The sequence below is a fragment of the Chrysemys picta genome, chromosome 25 (genome assembly GCF_011386835.1).
Source record: "Chrysemys picta bellii isolate R12L10 chromosome 25, ASM1138683v2, whole genome shotgun sequence".
Classification (NCBI taxonomy): Eukaryota; Metazoa; Chordata; order Testudines; family Emydidae; genus Chrysemys; species Chrysemys picta.
In genome coordinates this window covers 16,217,383-16,235,714 of record NC_088815.1, presented here as the reverse complement: position 1 = coordinate 16,235,714, position 18,332 = coordinate 16,217,383, and the positions used below count along the sequence as shown (strand labels likewise).

Genomic DNA, 18,332 nt, shown 5'->3' with positions numbered 1-18,332 from the left:
GAAAAAATAACCCCAACTATACATACAATATGATGGGGGCTAATTTAGCTACAACAATGTCCATGCAGTGTGCAGAGGCGGTCAAAAAAGCAAACAGGATGTTAGGAATCATTAAAAAGGGGATAGAGAATAAGACTGAGAATATATTCTTGCCCTTATATAAATCGATGGTACGCCCTCATCTCCAATACTACGTACAGATGTGGTCTCCTCATCTCAAAAAAGATATACTGGCACTAGAAAAGGTTCAGAAAAGGGCAACTAAAATGATTAAGGGTTTGGAACGGGTCCTATATGAGGAGAGATTAAAGAGGCTAGGACTCTTCAGCTTGGAAAAGAGGAGACTAAGGGGGGATATGATAGAGGTATATAAAATCATGAGTGATGTGGAGAAAGTGGATAAGGAAAAGTTATTTACTTATTCCCATAATACAACAACTAGGGGTCATCAAATGAAATTAATAGGCAGCAGGTTTAAAACAAATACAAGGAAGTTCTTCTTCACGCAGCGCACAGTCAACTTGTGGAACTCCTTACCTGAGAAGGTTGTGAAGGCTAGGACTATAACAGAGTTTAAAAGAGAACTGGATAAATTCATGGTGGTTAAGTCCATTAATGGCTATTAGCCAGGACGGGTAAGGAATGGTGTCCCTAGCCTCCCTCTGTCAGAGGATGGAGATGGATGGCAGGAGAGAGACCACTTGATCATTACCTGTTAGGTTCACTCCCTCTGGGGCACCTGGCATTGGCCACTGTTGGTAGAAAGGGTACTGGGCTAGATGGACCTTTGGTCTGACCCGCTACGGCCTTTCTTATGTTCTTATGTATACTCATCACCCAGTTCGATGCTGGACAGTCCTGCTTGAGTAGAAGATCATTAAGCCAGCCTAGTCTAAACAAGTGAACCACGTGCATGAAATGTGTAGTGTTGTCATTGCAGAGAGTGAATTTAAACAAGTTGAGAGTAGTTAGTTCAGGTTTCCTGGTGTCAGATACGGGGTCAGCAATAGAGATCTACAGAATACTTTGTTTCATTTCAATTTTGAAGTGTGTTGTGGTATTCCTTGCAGAGTTAGTTTGTCCTGTTGGGTCAGCTGGAGCGTTTGGCCTCTTGCAGAGAACAAAGCAAGAGACTGTATCTTCAATTATCCACCACAATGCTTGGTCCGGTGGCCTGGCTTCTGTCCAGTGTGTTCCTTAGAGATGGCATCTGAATTCTCCATGAGTCACGCCATGGTTAGAGATCATGGTTAACGTTTTCAGGGTGGCTCGCTACATAGGAATGTGCTGTAGTCAGCTGGATGATGCATTGTACCGTGAACCATGTCAAGCCTTTGTTTTATTTCTCAATGAGCGATCGGGTTGGGTGCATACACACGCCTCTCTCTCTCTCTCTCTCTCTCTCTCACACACACACACACACACACGCTCCACAGTGCAGAGGACACGGACGTAGGAGCGTTCTGACACCAGAGAATGAAATCCTTCCATGCTGCTCAGGACTGTCATTAGAACCCCAGCGTATGGCTCTAGCCTCACACCTCCTGGGCTGTAGCCTTTAAGAATAAAGGATGAGAGTAAAATTGTTGGATGTGTTTAAATCTTGTAGGTTTAGCACCTGCATTCCCATGGAGGGCAGCTGCCTGTGGGCCCTCGAGCAAACTCATAGGACTATAAACCCCTGAGGAGTGCCTCAAAGCTTGTGACAACTGTCTGCAATCCAGGTCTGGAACAGGGCATTGCCCCGACTGCTCTTTACGTGCTTTAGCTGAGAATGCTAATTTCCTCTTTTTGAGGACAATGAATCTTTCACTGTTGGGACTTATTGTGAAACAGCTTTTCATCCCTGCAGTATTCATGTGTGGGGCTGCAGACGCTGATCATGGGCTTTCATGCCAGGAGTCTGGAGGAATCCTTCCCCAGCCAAGGATGCAGATGCGCATGACCAGGCTGGTAGGAAACAGCTTGCACCCCATTGTTCTGAGTGACTTCGGCACTACTCTGTGGAGCCCTTCGGGTAAAATCTGTGGGTGCTGGACAAGCCCATCTTTCTCTGGGACAATCCAGACTATCCAGGTGAAAGCAGGTTACACACATGGTGGAGATGTGCATTTATGGAGAACAGAACCTCACCTGCGCTGAAGAACCCTGGCCAGCGAGGGGAGGAGATGGGGGGCACCCAAGGGCATTCCTTGGTGGAAGCCATGTTCTCCTTATTGCACGGAGTTGTCTCTGGGTGTAGCTGATCTGGGCTCTGGGCCCCTTTTTCTTCAGTGTCACTTTGGAGTATCTGGGAATTTGTTCTGCGGAGAAGGCAACTGGAATGCCTGTATGGGACTCCTCCCAGCTGACAGGTGCAGGGGCCTATGGGCTCACCGAGGGCTGGGAGAACAGTGCAGGTCGCATGCCATGGAAATCATCTGCTGTAGCGTGCGGTGTTACCTGCACAAAATTCTGTCACTTGCACACTCTGGGGCATCCCACCTCTACCTAGTGCTCAAGGTGTAGCCTGGTTCATTTAGGCACCCCCACCCTTTCCCAGTTCCTAGGGCTCCAGGCAAAAGGCACCTAACTTTACCCCTCTTCCGGGCTCAGAGCACACACCCATTCCCTGTGGACTCAGGGCTGAATCTTTTGCGGGTTTCCGGGGTCTTTTACCAGTGAAAGAGTCTTACACAGTACTATCCTACTTAACCTGTATTAACAATCACCAAACCAGACGCACACGCTAACCATACAGTGCTCACCACTTCCACTCCCAATCAGGCAGATGAACTTTTCTTGATGGCCAGTCAGGATCAGGTCATCTGGGGACTCCAGTTTCTGCACCATGTCATTGGCAGAGTGTTGAGGTCTGGCAGCTCTGATCTTTGGGGCTGTGTCCTGGAATTGGTTCCCCAAAGAACTTCCTTTTGGACCCCCGTTTATATAGTGAAACTTGAGTCCTGCTTAGCTATACCTTAACCAATCATTTTACTAACCAATCCTAACATATTGTAACAAAATTCTCTAACCTAATCATCCCACCACCTTAATTAATTTACACCTAGCAAAATTAATTATGTAACAGACAGAAACAATCATGGGCGGCCGGTGAGGCTAACCCCCAGCCCCTCCCCTTGTGCCCACGGCCCCCCAGCCCCGGTGCGCCGCAGCCACAGCTCCCCCAGCCTCGGGGCTCTGGGCGGCCGGGCAGCGCGGCTGAGGTCACAAGGGCCCCTGGCACGGCCACCATGCAGGAGCCCGGGGGCTGCGTGCCATCTGTCGGGCACTGGAGCTGCCCTGTTCTGCACTCGCTCTGCGTGGCTGCATCTAATCCATCGCTGCCCTTGTGGCTGTTCCCGTTTCCCTCTTGCTGAGCGACCGTGACCGTCTCTCTCTTGCAGGGTCAGACTGCAAGCCATGCTCGCGGGAGTTCACTGCCAGCGGCATCCCCACGTCAGACTGCAGCAGCCCAGACACCATCTCCCCATCCCTGATTGCTGAAGATGAAGTCTTCTTCACCAGCATGGCAGAGGAAAAGGCAAGTGTGGCCTACAGGTCTGCTGGCAAACCACTGTCCTGGGGGTGAGAGTGCTGAGTGCGCAGTCTCCAGCTATGCAGGGGCTAGGCTGGAGTATCCAGTGTACTGCCTGTCCTCCGCTCCCATCCACAGCCCCCGCTGGAATCACAGGGTCCCTGGGGCCGCCTCTGACCTGGTGATAGTCTCGCTGTTCTCCGCAGGGTGCTGTGGATGGACAGTTGTTTCTCTGGGGAAAGTGAGTGAGATTTTGCTGCACCCAGGATGCTCTGCTCAGCCAATGGCTTCACTTGCAGAGACCTGACGCTTGAGCCCTTGGCTTTGGGTCTGGATCCAAGTGAAAGGGGTCAGAGGTTAGTCAGCCCAGTCCCCAGCCAGTGTTTGTATCCCCCGCCCTCTGGCTTTCGATTCGGTCTCCTGCAGAGAAGGGTAGAATGTCCTGGAGGATTTGCCCTGGTATGAGACTGGAGAGCAGGGCCACTGGGGAGCCTGGAGGGCTTGGGAGATGCACGTCCCCTGTTCAGGGGGCAATGACACACTCCCCTTCCCTTGGCATTAGTGGGAGTCAGGCACAGGAATGTCACCTGCCATAGGGCAGAAGCATGAGGCATTCCCGTGCTAAGGTGGCAGCACAATTCACCCACCAGAGAAGCCCTTTGTGCCCTGCTCTTCCCCCTCCAGTGTTGAGACCAGCGACTGCCCTGCTCTGGGCATGCAATGCCTGCTCTGAGGCAAAGTGCAGAGAGGTACCAGAGCCCTGCTCTTGGCGCGGGCGGCAGCACAAAATCTCACACATCTGAGACGTCTCAGTCCTCAAAGCCAGCCAGGTGATCAGCCATAATCATCGGAAAGCCTAACTCCAGCCCTTTGCGCCTCTTCCCCTGTGTACACGGCGACAGCGATATCTCCCCCCACAGGGGAAGGTGGGCTGGAAGCTTGGTGTCTTTCCGAGGTGTCAGGGATAACACGTTAAGTGTTAATATTCCAAAGCCCCAGAGGGAGGGATTAGCTGCCTTTGGACGGGCCCAGCTGTCTCCTGGTTTGTCACAAGAGGTGAAAGGGAAGCTAGTGGGAGTGGGCGCGTGCCCCTTTCTGAGGCCCGGGCAGCGTGGTCTGCCCCAGCCATGCTCTGCTCTGCTCTGCCTGGTCTCGTCCCAAGGTATTAAGCTGTTGCTCCCTTGGCAGGAAGACTCGTCGTCTCCGGAGCCGGATGCCCTGATGGGTGATGTGCACAGCAGCACTGAGGATCTCCTCTCCATAGACTTCGCTCTCCACGGCACAGAGTATTACAGAGACCTGGGGCTGCCGAACCTGCCAGAGGCCGGCGTGACTCCAGCAATGGCCATGCTGCCAGAACACACAGGCCAGGTGGCGCCCAGCTGTCCTGTACCGGAAGAGAAGCCTAGAGGCTTGGGGCGAACGCTTGTGGGCATTGCCTGCCCCGATCCCATCTCCGGCTCAGTGCAGTCCAGGGAGGCCAGCTGCCATTTCCTGAACAGTGACTCTGCTTGCTCCTGTGGGGCAGGGCCCCAGGACAGCCCCCCTGTGGGGGGGTGCCTGGCAGAGCAGGGTAAAGGACTGGAGTTGCAGGAGGATGAGCAGTCCTTCCCCGCGCTAATGAGATCCATGTCCACCTCACGGAGGCACAGCTGGGAAAGCCCCGTGTCCCCTACAGAGAGCGGGCGCAGGTACGGCAGGCTCAGCCAAGCTTGTGTGGGGCCTGTGGGGGGAAGGAGGGAGAGAGGATGTGGTGAAATGGCAGCTTTCCAGACGTCTGGAATCAGGGTTCGAGCCCCCGGCAGGTGAGGGGGGGCTGCCGCTTCCTCGGCCTGGGATGCACCTGCATTTGCTGTGTGACAAAAAAACTCCCCTAGGCTGGGGGTGGGGCTGGTGTCCCACTTCTGGGCTTCCCGCGATTGGGAAGGGGGTAGTTCTGGGTCTTCCCCTTGGTTATTCATGTTGTGGCTACATACGGCACCCAAGGGTCTGAAGCGGGCCCACGTCCCGAGCAGGCTTTTCAGCATAGCTGCTGTAAGCCCAGTGTCTGAGGGAGACGCTGCTTCCTTCCCCAGCCGGAACTCCCCAGAGCTGAGCGCTGGCTTGTGGCTGTTCACCCCAGGCACCAGACTGGGCCCTGGGACCAAGCTCCCCTCTAGTTGGAGGTGGCAGGACCAGGCTGGGAGGAGCTGCTGGCTTGACAGTGACTGTGCCGTCTCTGTTCTGCCCCAGGACACCCCAACCCCAATAAACGTTCAGGCAAAGGACTCCAATTCCCCGGGTTGCCCTGAGCCACCCATCCAATGGGCCTGCTCCCTGCCGACATCTCCGCTCCTCCCCCTGCAAGAGGCTGGCTGGCGCGGCCCACCCAGAGCCGCAAAGGCCTGTGCAGTGCTTTGGCTGGAATGCGCAGGCAGCCCAGATCTCTCTCTGCTGCTGGGTGGTCCCCCTCCCTAGTCAGCCTCTGCCAAGGGAGGCCTGGAAGCCTCCCACTCCCTGTGGTGTGTGGGATGTAAACTCTTGCAGGAGGCCTGGGTGTGGGGGGCTGGGAGAGGCTTTTGCACCATCAGCCGCTTGGCAAGGGGCGGCAGCAGCAGCAAGAAGGCCCTTCCCAGCAGGCCCAGGAGCTGGAAAGGGGATCTCCCCTCCTGGGGTGAGTGGGGTCCCTGCCTGCATCCCTTTGCCCCAGTGGGGGAGCCCTGGAGAATGGCACCAGCCCATCCTTGCCCCCTCCGCTCCGGCCGTGCCAGCAGGAGAAGGTGTTGGGTGCGCAGCTCTGCCAAACCAGCTGCTCATGTGATCCCAGCACTGACTCTGCCCTCCCTGGCAAGCCACATCCTCCTCTGGGTTCCTGTGGCTGGATGTTCTGTGGGTAAGGCTGAGCCAGGGCTGGAGCTGCCGCCTCCGCGTGTGCTCTGTTACACACAGGCCTCTGGCTCTGGGCAGGATTTCTGTGAACTTGTGTGTCCTTGGGATGAACATATTGATCTATCTGCCGGCAGGGAGGGAGCTGTGAGCCAGCAACGACTATTTTTATCTCCTCCTCCTTATAAGGTGCCCTGGAATTATCTTGGGCTGAGATCTTGGCAGTTCTTTATCAGGCGCAGGCTTCGGTCCTAAGACCTATTGTTGTTCCATGTGCTGTGTATCGTTCACGGCTTAAGTTGTGGCAGGAGCCTGTGAGCTAGTGCGCAGGCGGCCGGCAGCAAGCCACGGCCTTGGTCAGTCCCCTTTCTGGGTGATTTACGATGTGTGGAGAAGGGGAATGTGTCTGGCTAGCAGGAGCCAAGTGACAAGGATCAGCACCGAGGTCCCACAAGGTAGCATCAGATTTTCCATTGGTCTCTATTCATCACTTCGCTCCTATGTGGCTGGCATCCTGACAGTGCTTTCCCTCAGCACGCTAGGGATCCCCAGGGCCTTGGGGGGCACGGGAGAGTTATCCTGGCCCGTGGCCCCGAATGAGAATTTCTTTGTCCTGCCTGGTTAGCAGCCTCCACTGTAAGTGGGTGGTGGCAGGGTTTACAGGGCAGCTTCACGGCAGTGGCTCCCTGCCTGCAAAATCAGGCTTTCAAAGGGAAAGCCCGATGTGATCTCGATGGAGTTTTAGCCAACAGGAGTACAGCATTCAAATGGAGTCAGGCCATGCTGTCTGGGCAGCTGTTTGTGTCTGTTCCAAAACCTCACAGGGGCGGGGCAGGGCTCAGCAGTGTTTGCTGGCACAGTCTGCCCTGCGGGGTAGGGCCAGGTCATGGACATGCTGATGATTAGAAAAGCTCATCTGTAAATTCTAGAGTGATGCACCAAATGCACCACAGAGGGCACAGCTCTGGGCACTGTGACTGGGCATAACAGATGCCATCCATGCTTACCATGGGCTCCCCCATCATTTTGGGGGTGGGGGTGTACAGTGGCTGGTAAAGTTGGGCTGGAGCCTCTAGAGAAATCATCATCACCCTCTGATCGTAGGGACTCTACAGATCACTCCAGCTTTGCTCTGAGTTACACAGTGTAACCAGAACCCTGGAAGGTGCAGCTGTAGCGTCGTTATTATCTCTTGCATCATCTACCCTGGTCCTCCACCCGCCCTCTCTCCATCCGTCTAGTTCTAAGGTGAAAGCAGTACAGAGAAAACGTATTAAAAACACGAAACGAGCCCACAAGCATGCTAATGAGCTCACCAGAGATCATTCCTAATGCCAGCCAGGGCTCTGGCTGGTGGACGTCCTTCAAACCCCCAGGGGTTTGATGTGTCTACAAGTAACGGCTTTAGCTCAAAACAAGAACCACCATGAATCGGTCACACTCTGCTTTCTACAGGTCAGGCTTTAGCCCCTCAGATTCCAGGTAGTAATTAGCAGACAGTGGTTCTGTCCTCAAGGCACAGCTGGGTCTGGTGGTGTGAATTTACATTCACCCCCCCACACACACCCTGAGGCATTTCCCCAAACCCACTTCACTTTGTCCCAAAAGAGCCTCCGTGTCTGGCCCGTTGTTTAGAACAGACCTTCGAGACGCACAGCACTTCACAGGGTTTATTTCGGCCACATCTCCCCTTAGAGAAGTTGCTTCCAATTCCCCAATAATCCATAAACTTAGCGTTCAATACAGTGGACTCTACCCCACAGATAACTTAAACTTAATTCAGTGCTGCGAAGGGTTGGGGCCTATCTTATAGCACCCTCCTCCTACGTACCAGGCCAGGTTTGCTCTTGGAGAGCCAGCTTGCTGTCTGGGGTCATTCTGTCTGAGCTCCCTTCAGAGAACCCAGGGAAGCAGTTTCTAGCTGGGTTTGCTGTTTATTTTAACCCTTCTGAACAAAACAAATCAGACCTCGCGGATTCTTCCCTCAAAGTCTGTGCAGGCGGAGTGGTCCCTTCCCCACGTCTGGCCCTCACACCAATACCTTCAGCAACTCAAAATTCCTGGCTCTGACCTCAGAGCCTCAATAATCCAGGACTTCCCACAGTCTCCATTCTGCCCATTTGGTTTCTGGAGCAATTCCGTTCTGCAATGGCTCCAGCAGCAGTCCGTTAGGGGGACAGCCCCTGCCCCTCAGCTTTCTGGAGTCTCTCCCTCTCTTATAAAGATCAGCTAATTAAGTTTCTGCTGGCCTCTCAGGTGCAGCAGGCAGGACTTGCAGGCAGCCAGCTGCAGGCCTCGGACCCCAAAGGAATTGTGTCCCTTATACCTTCACAAATACGTTTTTTCCAGGCTATGGCAGGAAATTGCCCTATCTGTCACCCCCAGGCTGCTGTCCAAAGTAGTTTGTGCCTGTAACAGGTCTTTCTTGTCCTCAGCTGGCTGCCCTAGAATGGGGACGCAGGTGTGGCTTTGTTTGGCCAGCCTCTGCCCACCATCCACAGACTAACGGCATGAATCACTGGCTTGGGCCCTCACTGAGGGCCAACAGCCTTTGTGGAACAGACGTGTCTGGTGCAGAATTGGGCCTGGATTTCCTGTCTGTCCCTGGGGATGAGGCCCTTGGACAGGTGGCTGTAGAGGAGGGCACGGACCGGTGTCCTCTGTTGACCCCCTTGCTGCCTTCCCATGGTCTAAGCTGGTTTCTGTTCCCTGAACTAGGCTAAGCCTGGATGCCTCAGAGATCGCCAGTGACCTGGAGCAAGAAGAGCTCGAAAGGAGCCTGCCCTGCCTGGCTTCCTGTGTGTCCCTGGAGCTGCCCACGGCTGGGGAGGAGGCCTGGGGAGGCAGTGGCAGCACTCTGATAAAAGTGGAGATAGAGCCCCTGCATCTGAACTTCGCCATCGTGCCCGATCACGAAGACACAGTGAGTGGGCATGAAAGCCGTGCCCGTGGCACGCTGTGGGGAGGGGGAGATGCTGGACTGCAGGACACGCAGGCTCAACCTGTGCCCCGTCTCTCCAGGCTCTGTTCCTGACAGCACTACCCCCAGGGACCTTGGCACCTGTGAATCCTCGACTGTGTCCTTGCTCTGCTCTGGGACAAACCGCTCCAGCCCCTGGGCCCCAAGGGGTCACGGACACATGTTCCTGCGTAATAAAAACGTGGGTCACTTGGCAGCTTCTGTGCCGTGAGGCTCTCAGACCCCATCAGAGCCCCGGAGAGGAGGGACATCTCCCCCATCTTCTAGATGGGGAACCTGATGCAGGGGTCACTGAGAGTCCAAGCCAGTTAGGAACAGAGCCCAGGTCTCCTGATTAGCAGCTCCACCCAATATCTTTGTTTCTTTCTATTCACTATATGTAAAAAGGACACCTGTACAAAAGTTCTAGGCACCCTAGCATGGAACCAGCCGGTAGACAGCAGATATCACAGCAGCATATCCTTCTTCCACGCCATCCTAAAGCCCAGACCCTCAGCCCTCCCTAGAAACTCTAGTAAATAGATGGCTTTTCCAGCATGTGCTGTGATCATAACTCTGGTTAAATACCAAAGGGTGGCACGGGATGTCAGCCTATTCCCGGGGTTTGTTTCCAGTGTAATCGGTTTTGAAGGGAGGCCCTGAATTGTGCTGTGTGGTAACTATCTGGCTGTGACTTCCACCAAGACGGTGGGGTGGGGTCATCAGCAGAGCCCTGCAGGTGCTCAGGACCAGTGTGAACCACGTGCCCCTGAAGCGTTGCTGATTCTTGTCTTTTCCAGGAATATGGCAGCAATGGGAAGAGACTGAGGTCAAAGTCTGTTCCTTCCGCCTGTGACAAGGTTTCCTCTCCTCGAATCTCTCACAACCTGGAGGTGTTGCTTCCAGTTGCCAAAGGTGAGTAAATGCCTGGCATGAAATAGGTTAATTGTACAGACGTAGTCTTAGGAATGTGTGCTAGCAGGAGACCCTGTGGAGAATGCTGAAGTCTGGGCAGCCCTGGGTATGGACTCGGGCAGCTAGCCCATGACGCTCCCCGTTTAGCTTCAGTGACACTGTTTGTTGCATGCTAGCTGAGTCAGAGCTAGTGTGATTATGTCTTCCCAAGCCAGAAATTACAGCCCCGGGTGCAGTGTAGACGTACCCTGAGTCTGATCTAAGGGATTTCTATGCCCCCGTTACCATGGTGTCACGGAGTGTTGGGGAACTCAGGGCCCTGCACCCCCGGCTTCCTGCGATTCACCATGACTCTCAGCCAGCCAGTAAAGCAGAAGGTTTATTTGGATGACAGGAATACAGTCCAAGACAGGTCTTGCAGGCACAGACAACAGGATACCTCTCAGTTAGGTCCAGCTTGGGGTCCCAGGGCATCCCAGCCCACCCCCCTTTGGGGGGTCAGAGCCATCTCTGCCTCCCAGCCATCTCTCCAGCTCGCTTCCCACACTCTGCCTTCAGCGACCCCTCCCACAGCCTTTTGTCCAGTTTCCCGGGCTCAGGAGTCACCTGGCCTTCAACCCCTTCCTGGGTTCTCATGTTACACTCCCAGGAATGCGCCCCCGGGCAGATCCCATCCTCCAATGCAGACTATCCCAGCACACTCCCCTGTCAGCATTCACAGACCACAGTGAGAACAGGCCCAGTTCGTCACACATGGTATGTGATGTCATAGCTGTCTCCAATGACACACTGCCACAGAACGTGTCCGTGGCTGGGTGCGGTGTCGGATCCCTGGTTGCATACAACAACAAGCAGTGTCCTATGGACAGAAAGCCGCATCCCAACAACACAGTCTGTACATGAGCCTCAGTCCCGCCTGCGGGGCACAGTGCAGGCTTCCCCTGGTAACCGAGCTTCCAGAACGGCCCGTGAAGTGCAGCCAGCAAGTACTGAGCCTGCCTGGGATGGGATAAACCAAGGCAGGGCACAGCCGTTAGAGCAGAATCGCAGAGATTCTCATTCCTGGATTGGACGGGCTTTAGGAAAGCAGAGGCAGGCAGAGAGAGAACTGACCATCGCCTTGCTGGGTGTCCTATTGGGGTTTATGATCCCTTTGTGAAGTTCCCCAGGAAAAGCTGCTGACACACAATCCCTGCCCAGAAAGAGCCCCTTGCCCTTGATTCCTGCCCATTCAGAAACCCCTTGCTTCAGAGCAGGGTGACGAGACAAAACTCGTTCGCGAGCAGGAGGAACCCACGAGAACACCAGGATTTGACCATGGCCTGTCACCTCCAAAGCCTTCCCAGCTCGCAGGAGCTCTGTTCTGTCCACACCCAGGGAGCCTGCTGCTGAAACCTCCATTAATGAGCCCACCAGGCTGCCATCAAGCAATCTGCGTGTACCTCCGGCCCTCAGCTGGGAAGAGACGGGGAGGGAGCAGAAAGAGGATGTATTGGAGAAGTAGTGCAGGAGGTCAAGTAGCTTGGCACATATGTGATGAACTGAGCTCTTGCCCTCCGATTTCAAGGAGAATGTGAAGGAGGCAGAGCAGAGAACGGAGCTAAGAAGGGACAGGTTGGGAAACCAAGGCAGACTCCACAGCGACCCTCCTTCCCCATTAAAGGGAGAGTGGGAGCCCAGCAGGCCCAGGATTAATTGTACCTAGCTTGAAATGTAACACTCTGCCAAGGGACAGCCAGGGAACTGGCATCCCCACTGACCATGTTCTCCCTGGGTTCCAGGTCTTGAACCGCCTGCGCTGGAGACGATTGAAAAGGACCATGTGGCCCCAGACCATGTGTAGGTGTCAGTGATTCTCTAAGTTCTTCTGAGTTGCTGGGGATCCAGATTCAGCCTCTAACTGTAAGAGAGCAAGAAACGGCAGTGCCATGAGCCGTGGCAGTGCCTGCTCTGGGACGCGCCTCGGTCCCAGGGGATGCTCTGGGATGCGCCCTGGGCTCACTGAGATTGTCAGCCAAACAGCTGGTGTTTCATGCTGGGAGAGGCACAGTGTGGCCCTGCAGGTGGGTCTCTGTACCTGGCATGCTCCCTCCACCAGGGCTACCCAGAGTATTCAGGGGGCCTGGGGCAAAGCAATTTCGGGGGCCCCTTCCATAAAAAAAAGTTGCAATACTATAGAATACTATATTCTCGTGGGGGCCCCTCTGGGGCCAGGGGCTTGGGGCAAATTGCCCCACTTGCCCCCCCCTCTGGGCAGCCCTGCCCTCCACCAGCTGCTCCTTCCTAGTCACCAGGGTACGAGGGCTCTTGCTACCCCCAGGCATGAATCTTGCCCTGGGCTGGCCTGCGTGGGAGTTTGGAGCAGCGGCCAGTGGGGAGACTTCCTAACCCCTTTTCTCCTCCCTGGCAGGCTGATCGTCCAGCAGGTGCTGCAGGAGCTGAAACAGTTTCATGGGTGAGTGTGGGGCTGGGAGAGGGGACCTGTCACCTGGGGGCTGGACTAGTCTCATGGGCTGTCCTACCACCCAGTGCCTCCTGGGACAGCTCCCATGGGACAGCTCCCATGCAACAACCCCCCAGAGTGCACAAGGCCCACCAGGATCCCCCCAAGACCTTCCTGGGAGCTGACATCCACAGTGTACATGGGCCCCAACACCACCCTGGGAACAGGTGTGCAGGGCTTGCCAGGCACCCACACGGGAACTGCCCCACACCAACCCCCCCACAGGGTGGGCAGCGCCTGCTGGGGTCCCCCTGGACAGGCAAAACTTGCTCCCTTCAGAAGCTCTGGGGCAGTTTACTCTTCCTCCCAGTCTGATGCCTTGTCCTGTTCCCCTGCGCAGGGCGAAGCAAAGGGCCTGCACAGCCGAGGGCAGCAACGAATCCCAGCAGAACCTCACCTGGTTTGAGTTCCTGACTAATGAGTAAGTGAGCTGTTGGCAAGCGTGCCCCATGTCCCCATCCCAGCTCCCCACCTATCCAGGCATCCCAGCCAGCTGTCCCAGGCAGGATCAGGGCCCCATTGTGTTGGGTGCTGCACAGATGCAGCCCCTGCCCCAAGGAGCTTACTGTCCAAATAGGCGGCAGGGTTACTCTCCTCCTCTTGTAGACAGGTGCTGCGTCACGGAGGGGAAGTGACTTTCCCAAGGACATGCAGGAAGTCAGTGGCTAAGCTGGGACTTGAACCCAGGTCCCTGGAGAGCTCAGCACCTTCACCACAAGGCTGCAGATGTGGGAGGCGACTCGCACAGAACCTGATGCTCATGAGATTTGGGGAACTCAATGTTGGGGGGGCCTGACAGCGAGCTCCATCGGGAGGCTCTCCTGGGGGCGTTGTGCGTGGGGCACATACCTGTCCCCGGGGCTTCCCTGGCACTTCCCGCCCCCCTTGCCTTCCCTTTGGATGAGACCGGTTTCCTGGCTTGTTTCAGGGCTGAGGACAATGGGAAGAGTGACAAGATTGAGAGAGGCACCAAGGTGAAGCGCCGGCTGAGTTCCCTGCGGAACCGCGTCACCGGGTCCTGGCAGAAGGATAAGGTGAGGGAGAAAACCGGAACCCATGAGGGGCTTGCAGCACTGTCACCAGACAGGATGTAAGCTCCCCTGGCTCTAGGGTAGGGTCCAGCAGGGCTGCTTTGGGACACGACAGCAGCCCTGTCCCTAGTATCACCTGCTAGGAGTGTCGCTCCCTGGGCCGGCTTTGCTCAGGACTTGTCCCGGCTGCCCAATGTGCGGGGAGTTCCAATCAGGGAGGATGTTTCCTCCGGGTGACAGCACGGCCTCCTGTGTGGGGCAAGGGTGAGGAGGGGTCTGGCAGGGCTGGCTGCTGGGCTGCCCTGGGGAAGCTGTCCTCTTTCCAGTGCATGGACCCCGCCCGGAGCACAGCCCATCCCCAGGCAACACCCCCCGGGCAGGGAGCAGCTGTGAGTTTATATTCTAGGGTGTGGTACAGATGTTTTGCTGCACACAGGCTGCATCCTGCCCTGAGTCACATGAGCACCCACCCTAGTGGGGCTGCAGAGGTTCTGGGGCTGTCTCAGTCCCTGGGGAACACATTCGGACCAGGCACTAACCCCACAATTGAACTAGCACTAATGAGCCCAACGTCCCGCTGAGGGGTCAGATCTGTGTGTGTGTGTGTGGGGCGGGGGGTCAGCTCTGTGTGTGTGTGTGTGGGGGGTCAGCTCTGTGTGTGTGCGCACGCACCCATAGCGAACTCCTGCTACTCTGTGCCATGACACTGCTTTCCCCCTTCTAGGGTAAGAACAAAGACCAACAAAAAGAGAGAGAAAAGAGCCAAAAGTGGAAAAGGGTCAATGGGCACCAGCTGGCGCCAGGGACTTTCTCCAGCTTCACCAGCTGTTCACTGTGCGCCAAACCTCTGGTGAATAAAAATGGTCTGCAGTGCCTGAGTGAGTATGGCTGATACCATGGCCTGGCTGTACCTACCCCCCCTCCCTTCTGGCCTGGCTTGGCCTGGCTGTGCTTCCTGCCTGGCCTGGCTGTACCCGCTCCCCCATCTGTGCCTGGCTTGGCTTGGCTTGGCTGTGCCCCCAACTCCTGCCTGGCCTGGCTGTACCAGGAAGCCTGGCCTAGCCGCTTTGTTCCCAGACTCCCAGGGCATGGCACCCTGTTCACTCTCATTGGTCTTAGCTGCCCAGGCATCTCCTGTCTCTTTCCCAAAGGAGGGCTCAGGGTCAATTTGTTCCTTTACATTTTATATTAACAAAAAAGGGAAGGTCAGGAAATGCTCTGTCCTTCCTGAGTAGCCCTGAGAGCATTTTTGGGCCTGTCTGGGGCTAGCCCCGCTGGGCTGCCTGAGCCCAGTCTTTCCTTCCCAGAGACACAGAGGTTTCAACTCCTCATGTGATGTGAGAACAGACATGGGGAGTCAAAAAACCATCCAGGGCTTAGTTAACCAAAGCCAAAGTGAAATGCTGTCTCCCTCCCACCCCACACACACACTGGGGCTTGGCCCTCCCCTGTGGGGCTGCATGGAGAGCGCTAACCCTGTGCAGAGGCAGGACAAGCTCAGTGCATCTAAAGAGAGGGAAAAACATCCCTAGGCTGCGGGGGGAGGGCTCTCCTCTGTGGAATGTGCTGGGCAGACATAGGACTTTATCCTACCGCATGTTCTCACCCCTGGGCCTTGTCCCCATGCTTGGTGCGCGGGTGAAGCTGCTCAGGGCACTGCAGAACATTGGCCTGCCAGAGGGAGCAGCAGGAGTTTGGAAATGGCAGGTTCTCTTTCTGCACCCCATGCCCCTTGGCAAAGCTCACGCCCAAGCGAGGGATCTTCAGAGGTGCTCAAGGTCAGTAACACCTTTCGAGGGGGAGGAAAGGACTGGCCACCCCATGCGCTCTCCATGGGAAACATCTTTTCCTTAGCGGCGCCTCGGTCTGGCTCTGAGGTGTAACGGGCTTTTACAGACACAGGCGGACCCGCTCGTATAGGGCCTTTAGCCGGGTTTGTAACACAGGCTCTGATTGTTTTGTATTGCGGTAGCTCCTGGAGGCCAGGCCCTGCTGTGCTGGGCGCTGCACAAACACGTAACAGTCCCTGCCCCAGAAAGCTTACAGTCTACAGGTAAGGCAGAGACAAGGAGCCCAAGGAAAGAGTGAGATGCTGCTGATCGGCCCGAGAAGCTGCAATTGGAGTTCCCCAGCTGCCTGGCTGTTGCGTGTGTCGTAGGTATCACAGCTGAGGAAATGTCAAGGAGGGGTTTGAAGGAGGACCAGGAAGTGGCTTAGCAGATGTTTATAGGGAGTTCCTCCCATGCAGGAGGGGGACATGGTTCCAGTGAGGCCCTGGAGTGCTGGATCTTGGCTTTCCAATGAGCTACATCATCAGTGACTTAGTGTATAGTGCTCTGTGCTGCCAGGCAGGAGACCCCACTTTGATACTCAGGTCAAGCCTCCTTCAGGAGCTCAGACCCGTGCCACTGCTGGCCAGGTCTCTTTGCACCGCCGTTGGGATCCTGGGTTCGTTTCCCCAGGCTGGCATGCCTTAGGGGTTCGGGCTCTGGTCTGCTGGGTAGGAGAGCCCGATGCCTGGATCATCTAGATGTGTACATAGTTCGGTGTGTCGCAGTCTAGAGCAAGTGCCTGGGCTGTGTGTGAGCTGGAGCCGCACAAAGCTTGAATCTGAGCTGTGCTGCAGGAGATCTGTGATCCTGCGTCTCCCATGAACATGCAAACACCAGACCCTGGCACAAGGGAAAGGCTCCGAATCTCACTGGGACTCTGTGAGCGTCTCCTTTGGTTTTCCTGGGTGCCCAGGGACGTTGTGCTGCACTGGTTAACATAGTGTGGTGGGCTGGGGCAGCGAGAGTTTGTTCTTGCCTGGTGTCCCCCTCAGGTTACCTTGACAGGAGGTGGAGTCATTGAGGAGAGCTCTATGACAGCTGCTGTAATTAGAGGCCCTTCTCCACCCAGACCAGGACTGAGCCCAGCATGCTGCAGCCTGTGGAGAGACCAGCGTTCAGAATGGGCTGGACAGCTGCTGGGACCTGGAACCGCTGCAGGCTGCGCCTGTGTGTCAGTGATGAAGGCTTACACCATTGGCTCCATTTATGCAAATTCGGGATGGCCCTGGGGCTCCTGTGATGTGACCCTTGGATAGGCAGCGTTTTGGTCCCTCTCCCTCCCCTGCAGCAGGACAGCCAGAGTGATACCGATGCCGGCCAGGTGGCAGTCCTGGAGCAATAGACCATTTTCCACCCTCTCAGACTAGGCCCCTGCCCCAAACATTGGCTGTTCCTGTCGTTCCTGCTCAGTAATAGGGGTGAGGAGCCCGCACCTGTGGCCCCAGACCTGCCGACTGCTGGTCTTAGCACAGCAGGTGCTGCTGTTTATTTGCTGTGTTGACAGCGTTTTAACAGCAGTGCCACCACATGGCAGAAGAGAAAACAAGTTTAGTGACATAGATGAGCAAGCAAATTACAGGGGAGGCCAGAGAGAGAAGGGATGGAGGGCTGGGTAAGAGGCCCCAAGTCTGTCTTGTTTCCCATGGGCACAGATGGTCTAGTAGCTACTCTGAGTGGACTATGAGCTGGATTGCCAGTGAGAATCAGAGCCCTGCCCCTTTAAGTAAGAAGCAATAGCAGGACTGTGCTCCTAATTCAGAAAGGCAAAGAGGAGTCATTTTGTTGCTGGTAACATAAATCTACGCTATGAAATAGGAAATCATCCTAAATAGCTCCAGACAAAACACACTTGCCTCCTTCTCTCCATGAGATCCCACCAGCCATGCCTGGAATGAGGGACACCCTATGGTATAAAGTCCCTTAATGAGGGAGGCGAGGCGGGTAGCTGAGTGCCAGCTTAGAACCATGTGGGGTCCAGAGCATGACTAAAGAACATTTTCTGGAGCCCCTGTTTCAGGACCGTGGGTGATTCACAGTCTAAGCCCTGATGGAAAATCCACACCCCTGTGTGACGTAGTTATACCGACCAACCCCCCCGGTGTAGACAGTGCTTCTCTTGTCAACATAGCTACTGCCTCTCAGGGTGGTGGAGTACCTACCCCGTCGGGAGATGCTCTCCCATTGGCATAGTCAGTGTCTTCACTAAGCAGCACTGCTGCAGTGCTGTAAGTGTAGACAAGCCCTTAGAAGTGAGATGCCAGCAGGACTGACTAGGATTCAAACTAAGTGGGTCATCTGCAGCAATTGTGACCCCAACACTGGAGTCTAGATGGAGACAGCCCCCATTCTCAAGCATGGAAACGGCGGTGTGTCTAATTTAATCCTTTCTCATAAACATGCTCCCAATGTTTATGTAACAGGAGTTTAGATGAATCCCAGGAAGCCACTGCCAGGAGCAGAGCTCTCCAACTCGGCTGTGCCATGGAAGGGAGCCAAGGGTTTGCCATTGAATGTGTTACAGCAGGATTGTCTCTGTTCTAGTGGATTAGGTTTGACCATTGGGGGGTTTTCTGCACCCTGATGAGTGACGGGTTACATGTCGAAGGCTCTGTGAGGCAGTGTGCAACCCTCAGTCCCATGGGCATACGAAAGAGGGTCTGTGGAGATCTACCTGCCAGGGACATGCTGAAGTCTATAACTGTGGCCAAAG

General features: G+C 55.3%; 1 protein-coding gene across 6 annotated transcripts in view; it reads left to right on the top strand.

The window, feature by feature from the left end:
• The window catches only part of ARHGEF18 (Rho/Rac guanine nucleotide exchange factor 18), an 85,743-nt gene that overhangs the window by 14,620 nt on the left and 52,791 nt on the right, over positions 1-18,332 (top strand). For all 6 annotated transcript variants that reach the window (XM_008171589.3, XM_065578289.1, XM_005279019.3 and 3 more), the window contains exons 2-10: positions 3,387-3,523; positions 4,706-5,208; positions 9,101-9,305; positions 10,142-10,256; positions 12,038-12,095; positions 12,667-12,711; positions 13,100-13,180; positions 13,688-13,793; positions 14,515-14,668. In XM_008171589.3, coding sequence (XP_008169811.3) covers positions 3,509-3,523; positions 4,706-5,208; positions 9,101-9,305; positions 10,142-10,256; positions 12,038-12,095; positions 12,667-12,711; positions 13,100-13,180; positions 13,688-13,793; positions 14,515-14,668 — 1,282 coding nt within the window. In that variant the 5' untranslated portion in view covers positions 3,387-3,508. The remainder of the gene's footprint in view (positions 1-3,386; positions 3,524-4,705; positions 5,209-9,100; positions 9,306-10,141; positions 10,257-12,037; positions 12,096-12,666; positions 12,712-13,099; positions 13,181-13,687; positions 13,794-14,514; positions 14,669-18,332) is intronic.